The following is an 8,686-nucleotide window of genomic DNA, read 5'->3' as shown; positions in this document are numbered from 1 at the left end:
ATATAATATATATATTTAAACATCTCTGTCCTCCTTCTGAGCCTCCTCCTCCCCTGTAATGTTTTAATGATATTACAGCCCACTGACTCGTCCCGCGCTCCCAGTACAGCTATAATGGTTTCGTCACCGATGCTAATCCCACTGTGAGCTGAAGAGCAGCTTTGTTAAATAAAAAGGGAGGAGGAGGAGGTGGTGGAGGAGGATGGTAATAGAAATGCAGCGGAATTGTTCTCAGTCAGAGTGGGTGAAACATTTGTCTTGTTTTAATGTCGGTGCACCAGAGCCAGCGAGCAGCGATTTTAACAATCCAAACTGAAGGGTTTGTGGTTTCACACTCTTGAGAAGAAAAAAAAAATAAAGAATTCATGTTGTTTTAGGTTGAAAGAAAAATGCTGCGTCCAGAAAAGAAAATTAATAAAAAAAATTTAGTGCCGAGTTAAGAAACCATCTGTTTTAATTTATCACCGACCAAAAGATATATCATCAAAACTGAAAATGAAAAAAAAAGATCCAAAGCTAATTTTTCAGCTTTTTATTTTATTTATTTTTTTATTATTATTATTCACACAACTTCTGTAATCTGTTCTGTAAAATGAGCTCAGTGTGGAAAATGTCACACAAACGGAGGGCCCATCTGGGAGCATCCGTGTTGGCTGCAGTCCCACAACTATAACTACACAGCAGAGGGGCCTCACATATGCACACACTCCCCCAAATCGCTTGTGAGAACCTCACCGAGCCGCTGTGAGCAAACTGAATCCCACTTGTGCCGTTTTGTCGGAGCAGCCTGGAAGCTTTCAGATGCAGTCGAGGTTTTTGGTTGTTTGTGGGATTTGTTCTAAACTGAACTGAAACAGCTAAAAATAATAATAATAATTAAAAAATAATAATAATCCTAATTAAAAAAAAACTAAATTGCTTATTAATTTGTAGAGTGTAAATTTTTATGTCTGATGGATAGAAACTCACAAAATACAACAAAGTCTGGGAGAGTTGAGCTGTTCCTCTTGACTAAAAAGAAAATTATACACAAGATTTTTCACTAGCTCAGCTATTCATTACTGTCCTTGGAAAGATAAAACGGACTTTACAATTCCTGAAAATAATAATGATAATAATAACAGTAATAAGCAGTGTGCTTTTTTACATCTTTGACTTTGCTCCTACAATAAAAAAATGTGGATGCTACTTTAGTGAAAATGAAATTGCATGAATGTTGTAATTTAACTAGAAACATGTTTCATCAAAAATTCAGTACTGTGTTACACAAATTACACTACAGCCACATCCAGCCCGCGGGGGGACTTTCGTCTGGCCCACCAATAGAAGAAAAATAATAATAATTTGTGGAAAAGTGTTATTTTTTAAATTTAATATAAAAATGATACTAAATCAATTTTAAATGAGACATTTATGATTCAATACAAAGACAATACTTGTCCTTTTATACAATGTGGTGTTTTACGGGATAAATCTTGTGCCAGCAGGAACTGAATTTGAATTGTTCAGATTGAATCTGAATGTGCATAATATGAAATTAAATGCATTGGTTTGAAAATAAATTCCACTAAATTGAAACTGAATTTAAAATTTATATCTGAATTAATTTGCTTTGAAACTGTATTTTGGTCTATTCAGTTTGACTGCTTTCACTTTCACTTTCAGTTCCAAAATTCTGATTTTTGTGTCACATCCTGGTCCCTGAGAAATCCAGTCAGAGTAATCAAACACAGATCCACAGATTTATGGTTCATTTTGGTGAAGTTTCCCTTCTTTATGTAACAGAGTTGATGCAATCCACTGTAAAAATGACAAAAACAGACAGTTATTTTATTGCAGTGATTAATTTTACCTATATGTAGAAAATGTTACAATAACATCACATCATGGATCACATATTGATCAGATGCTGCTGCTGACTGATCCAGCCTATCATCAACATCAAAACTTTGGAAAATGAAACTAGCATTTCTAGAAAGCTGCTGTGTTGCAGGCTAAAACTTTTAAACAAAGATTTCACGAGATCGGCAGCACGACGGCTCAGTGGTTAGCACCGACGCCCCACAGCATGAAGGTCCTGGGTTCGATCCCCGGTTCGGACCTGGGGTCTTTCTGTGTGGAGTTTGCATGTTCTCCTCGTGCTTGCGTGGGTTTTCTCTGGGTACTCTGGTTGTGTTTACTGAAATTAATTGTAAGAATATTCGTGTTCAAAGACCGAAGTCAGTAGAAAACCACCAATGTTACAAAAGATGATTGTTAGACAAGATAAAACCATACAAAACCAGAATTCTGGGAGTGAGGATTTAATGCCATTCGGTTCTGACAGGAAACCACACACTGCCGGTCAACCCGGAAATCGATCCATTTATGCAGAGTCTTCAATGCCCGTGTTCGCCCCCTACTGACCTACGGCTGAATCACAGGCATTCATACACAATTCTTCCCTGATGTTTTCATAACGGATAAATAAGTGTTGTAATAGATACAGTATTTCGGACATGTAACTAATCTATATCAATCAACACATTATAGATTAACCATTATAAAAAGGAAAACCTAAAAATATAGTGTTGTGCTTTTAACATCAGTACTAATCTGTAAAAACTATAAATTTCTTCAAGCTGATCTTGTGTTGGTTCAGGTGCAACAGACAATATAATAGATGTCTATGCAGATATCAAATGCTTATTTTTATCAAAACGATCCACTTTTCAGCACCAGAAACCATGTCTGTGTACGTTATAGCAGCCTCAAACGGGTGCATATGCATAACGAGCTTTACAGTCACGCCTATAAAATCATGTAGCTAAGCAACAAAGCAGATCAGAATGAGTTCATAAACATGTAATTTATGTATATTTGCTGCACGATGCATTAAAATAAAAGGTATGGATGTAGCCGTCATCTTCATCTGTTGATGCAGCAGCGGTTTATATTCGAGTTCTCTTTAGAGGATGTTTAAGAGTGGCCATCAAATCAAGCAGTTTTTTTTCATTGAAAAGTACTTTACAGCATAAAAAAAGAAGGAATGAAAGATGGGGTCTATCATCTGAGAGAGAGGCGACTGACCATTTCAGAGTGTGCATATTCCACTAAAGCAGGGGTGACAGGAGTGCTCTTTAAGTACGCTCTGCATTTTGATTAGTCCTCCAATTTAAGTGCCAGGAAAATTACACAGTGCATGCATAAAATGATGATTACAACGTTCCATGTTTCTTCTGCCACTTCTTTTTCTAGTCTAGACTCACCAAATTGGCTTTTTTTTTTTTACCAAAACCTTGATAAATCTTTGGCATTAACTTGTGATTGYTATAGCACTTTAAAAACAGAGATTTGTATAAACCACCCCAACTTCCACTTTCAGAAATGAGAGTTGCTAAGCGCCTGGAGAAATTCAGTCAAATGGTTCCTTGACTAGTCTTTTGTCTCAGTGTTTGAGCATAACCTTGATGGAAGTGACTCCACTGTCATGTCTGTAATGACTCTGCTGCCAGCAGGTGATTAACTTAGCATTATGGAATAAGGTCTGGCTCAGTAATGGAAAAGCCCTGGATGCTTGCTAATTAACATGCTGTATTTCTGAGCTCGAGCACAGAAATGATTAGCTTTTCTTAGCTTATCATTAGCGCTGAAAGACACAGAGGCGACAACCCGTGGCTCGCTCCAGAGCTGAAGAACCAACCTTTTCAATTCATATGGTTTTTAATTGAAATATAGGCCTTTTTAAAACAATTGGGCTTTAAAAWTTTTTGCAACATTCATTAAAATAAAATTAAACGTCTAGTATTTCTTTCTTCAGTGCACTCACATCAGAATAACTTATAGATTTGTTGTTAGAATAATCGATTAATCGAAAAAATAATCGTTAGATTAATCGATTAGAAAATAATMGTTTGGTACAGCACTAACTGCTTTACTTCTTGAGTGGAAGGCAGTAAACGTAAAGGTGTTTTGGGATGCTAAGTCTACAACTGGAAAAACAAAAACTCTAAATCTGTTGCTCAGTTTTTCCACAACACGTCAACTTTCTCCTCGTTAATATTCCTGCTGCTTAACAGTGAGCAACAACACGCTGCCATTTTCCAGCGGCTTCTCCAGCCAGACCCCGCTGCACTCGTCTAATGAACGAAGAGAGTCCGCAACCTCGATTTCAGGCAGCATCCAGTTTCTCTTACGTTTAACTCTAATAAAAATGTTGTGTGAACATGCACGGCGCCGCTAATCTGGCTCGGGTAGGTCAATTCTGTTGTGAATTGATACCGGGTATTTAACGGCCTTGGCTCACCGCAGCTACTTGTTTATTCTCCCCGGGTTTTCTCAGCAGCTGTCAGTCGACTTTATTGTCCAGCCTGCACCCACTCTCTRACCTTGTTTGCATACAGTCGTAGTTAATGGATTGTGACAAAAAAAAACGGCTCTTGCGAGCGCTCATTATACAGTAAACGCACAGACAACTATTCATATTTTAGAGCACCCATAAACAATCCATTTGCATTTAGATGAAGAATGGCAAACATAAACTTAGGTTCAGGAAAAAGGGAGGCGGTGAAAGCGCACTTATTCATATCGACTGCAATGAGTCGATCGTAAAAAAAGAGAGAGAGAGAAGTGGCTGAATATCAACATCGAGATGATGATTAAGAGCGACAACGCGAGTCTGATTCAGATGGTTTTGKCTGTTTAATGGCTGCAGAGGAAACACCAACAGTACAAATGATGATGATGACGATGATATCCTCTCGGACTGTCCCTCAGGTGCTCAACGAGGCCGTCGGGGCCATGATGTACCACACCATCACCCTGACCAGAGAGGACCTGGAGAAGTTCAAGGCGCTGCGCATCATCATACGCATCGGCAGCGGCTACGACAACATCGACATCAAGGCCGCCGGAGAGCTCGGTAAAGGCTGCAGACAACACGAGGCAGATTACAGACCGAGGTTGATCCGAAAGCAGACTGCGATCGCACGCCAAGAATAATGAATTAGGCGATTTATTTCAGCCCATATGGCCTAACTCTTCAGCAGTTAAATAATAAAACGGAGATGATGCATTATGGATAGGGATGGTGCACCTTTGCATTGAGGCCAAACCAAACTCTGCTGGCTAGATTAACTTATCACAAACAACATATGTAGTAGAAATGATTTATTAACTGTAAACATGAGAGGCAATAGAACTGATTCCACATTCCGAGCAGATGCTCCAACTCATACAGAAGTCTTCCTCGCGCTCCCATTTGGCCCCTTCAGCATATGTTTAGCGTGAGAGCAGGGTTTAGTGTGATATCCTAATTACTGTCGCTATTACATTTCACCACACTGGAATGGATTTCGTATGGTAATCCTGATTTTTTTTAACAGATCAGTGGGGTTTTTATTCCGTGCGTGGTGAGAAAACAGCTGAATATTTCATGTTGTCATTTAAGCTCGTGTTTTTTTTTTCCGATACGCCGTTTTCTTCTCCAGGCATCGCGGTGTGCAACATCCCCTCGGCAGCTGTGGAGGAAACGGCAGACTCCACCCTTTGCCACATCCTGAACTTGTACCGRCGGAACACCTGGCTGTACCAGGCTCTCCGGGAGGGCACGCGGGTCCAGAGYGTGGAGCAGATCCGGGAGGTGGCRTCCGGGGCGGCCAGAATTCGKGGRGAGACGCTCGGCCTCATTGGATTTGGTAAGAATTTAGAAAACCCATCGGAAACGGGTTATTTTTACAGTCAGGATTAATGTCCGGCATTTACCTGTGAGCAGTTTTAAATCTAAGTTCTTCCATTGAGAAAAAAGCTACATTAGATCTTTAAAATTATTTAATCATGAGAGGCTTTAACATGTTTTATTTTGAAGACKTGTATGAGTGAAGTCTGGAAGTTTGGGTGTGCACTTGTTGCTACCTTACCATTAAAGTACCAGTCAGTAGACTATATGTTTACACTACATTTAGTGGGTCCCTACATAATAAGCAACATTGACCAACTTCATTTAAAGCTTCCAGAAGGATTTTCTTAACTTCTAGAGATTTTAAAGCAGCAAGTTTAGTAATCTTTGAATTCAGTCCATACCTTTTTTCTTCCCCCCGCCCGTTTCTGTCCTCAGGCCGAACAGGCCAAGCGGTGGCCATGCGGGCCAAGGCATTTGGCTTCAACGTAATCTTCTACGACCCCTACCTCCAGGACGGCTTGGAGCGCTCGCTCGGAGTGCAGAGGGTCTACACGCTGCAGGATCTGCTCTACCAGAGCGACTGYGTCTCCCTGCACTGCAATCTGAAYGAGCACAACCACCACCTCATCAACGACTTCACCATCAAACAGGTGGGGCAAAATAAGTGCATCGTAGGAAAAAAAAAATCAAAAACAAGTATATGTCTCTAGATTAGAGGATTTACTCAGTTTTGACAGTTCTTTGCGACCGTTACCTTTTTTAGTAGCAACTTACAAAACAAGCTATTTAAACTATCGTTAATGCATTTCAGGAACAAGCACGTGCAAAGCGGGGCTGATGTTTATTATGGGGGTGGATAATACGTTGTTCCTGTCCTTTTAGAACGGTCGGGTCAGAGTGACCCAAATGTTGGCAAAGTGTGTGTGTGGGATCAAAGCACGCTGTTCTGCTAACTCTTTGCTAAAATTAAGTCAAGTTCTCAAGTTAACCAAATAGTAATATAATAAGGGCTGATGCATTTATTAGTGAACTAAGTGCTTTGTCTTGCAGTTAAAACATATTTTTATTTCATATGGTTAAAATGCTTAGGGAAATGAATAGGTCACTGTCAGGCCAAACATTCCAGCCTGAGAGAAACAGTTGGTAATATACAAGCTTTTCACTTAAATAATAAAATCTTTTTATCCAAACAAGTTTGTCCTGCATTGTGACATGCGTGTCTCACTAATGTAACTATATTACACTGATGTTTAGCTTTAAAACTATTGTAAAAGACACTAAAAAGTWAAAGTTCTTTTAGTATTTTCCTGGGCACTGCTTCCACCTAGAGGACAGCAGCTGAACTGCATGTGTTCATTAAAAGTTTGGGAACTACTAAAAAAATTTATTAATCAGTCTGTATGTTTTATAGGTGAATATTTTAGTTAAAATGTGTTTACTTGTGTTAAAATAAATATATATTTTAATGAAAATTTTGAAATGAAGGGAATAAGTAATGTAAGTCTCTTGAAATTTGAGATTGAAAACCATTTGTTGCTTTTCACAACACCGACGCATCAGTGGTATATTTTCATGCTTGTGTGTATTCAGATGCGTCAAGGTGCATTCCTGGTCAACATTGCGCGGGGGGGTCTCGTAGATGAGAAAGCCCTGGCTCAGGCCCTGAAAGAAGGCAGAATACGAGGCGCTGCCATGGACGTCCACGAGTCCGAGCCTTTCAGGTGCCGTCATTGTCTTACAGCTACAAAATCAGCTTTTTAGCTTCTTATTACGTCACCTAACCGCATTACCCTTTTCAATGCTGAACAGTTTTTCCCAGGGTCCCCTCAAAGATGCCCCCAACTTGATCTGCACCCCACACACCGCTTGGTACAGCGAGCAGGCRTCGCTGGAGATGAGAGAAGCCGCTGCCACAGAAATTCGTAGAGCCATCACTGGTACCTCTACCTCTTTGAGCTCCTTTTTTCCCCCCTGCATTTGGATTTCTTCCCTCACTGATGCTTTGTGTTTCACAGGCCGTATTCCCGACAGCCTGCGAAATTGTGTCAATAAAGAGTTCTTTGTAACTACAGCACCCTGGGGAATGATGGAGCAGCAGGCGCCTCAGATTCACCCTGAAATCAACGGTGCGGCGTACAGGTAGAAGTCTTTAGCCTCGAYGTCATGCAGAGAGAGGGCATCTTCTCAGCACTTGATAGTGAAGTTTATCACGTAAAGAGGGGTAGATTTTACTATTTACCTGTATGCTTTAACTTTAAACCTTGCTTTTTTTTTTACTTAGAAATTGGCCCAAATGAGTTTATCCCATATTAAGTTTAGCCTCTTCGTTTCTCAGTCATTATATTGTTTCAACCAGACTGAACTGCTTCTCTCACACAGCCGAGTGAACCAAACCATGGTACAGGCCATAGCAACGGGGGGAATGCAGGACAAATTATATACCTAATTCWCAAGCAGGTAAATGAATGCTACCATAACTGGTGGAAATAAAAAACAAAGCAGAAACAAAAACATTCCTGTTAAAACCAAACCCAGCTGAGTTCTGTATCCTATTCAGCGTAGGACCCCCTTATACCCATCAGTTCCCTCATTTGCCCCTCCCCCCTCCCTGTACAGAAACTGATACTCTGCACATGGGATCAGTCTTTTTTGTGTTGTCACACATTTGCTCTATTTAATCCCCTGGACATTAGTTGCCCCCCCCCACCCCCCAACATGTATGTGCTAAATGAGTTTTGTAGCTTTAAAGATGACCAACAAGATTGAGTGTAAGCCTGAATTTACTGGGGAAAGGCTTAAAGGTACTTTTGGAAATATTTGTAAAGATTAATTAAATTATGGTGGTCAAAAGCTATTAGGGAAAAAAACTGATTTGTTTACAGAATATTTCTAAAACTTTTAAATGGACTTTAAAGGCACAGTGTGTAGGATTTTGTCAATTCTTTTAGCCAAAATTGAGATAATCACTAATGACAATAATAAAAACCATGTCTAATCATTGCAGACAAAGACCTTGTTTTATTATTT

General features: G+C 39.9%; 1 protein-coding gene across 5 annotated transcripts in view; it reads left to right on the top strand.

Moving 5' to 3' along the window:
• Positions 1 to 8,686, top strand: part of ctbp2a (C-terminal binding protein 2a) — a 50,503-nt gene that overhangs the window by 39,404 nt on the left and 2,413 nt on the right. For 3 of the 5 annotated variants that reach the window (XM_014001889.1, XM_014001863.1, XM_014001856.1), the window contains exons 3-8: positions 4,756 to 4,900; positions 5,469 to 5,675; positions 6,095 to 6,309; positions 7,250 to 7,380; positions 7,469 to 7,596; positions 7,675 to 7,798. In XM_014001889.1, coding sequence (XP_013857343.1) covers positions 4,756 to 4,900; positions 5,469 to 5,675; positions 6,095 to 6,309; positions 7,250 to 7,380; positions 7,469 to 7,596; positions 7,675 to 7,798 — 950 coding nt within the window. Of the gene's footprint in view, positions 1 to 4,755; positions 4,901 to 5,468; positions 5,676 to 6,094; positions 6,310 to 7,249; positions 7,381 to 7,468; positions 7,597 to 7,674; positions 7,799 to 8,038; positions 8,117 to 8,686 lie in introns of all 5 variants that reach the window. The other 2 variants (XM_014001881.1, XM_014001871.1) reach the window with 1 other exon arrangement.

This window comes from Austrofundulus limnaeus, unplaced genomic scaffold, assembly GCF_001266775.1.
Source record: "Austrofundulus limnaeus strain Quisiro unplaced genomic scaffold, Austrofundulus_limnaeus-1.0 Scaffold0, whole genome shotgun sequence".
NCBI lineage: Eukaryota > Metazoa > Chordata > Actinopteri > Cyprinodontiformes > Rivulidae > Austrofundulus > Austrofundulus limnaeus.
This window is presented reverse-complemented; position numbering and strand designations above follow the sequence as displayed.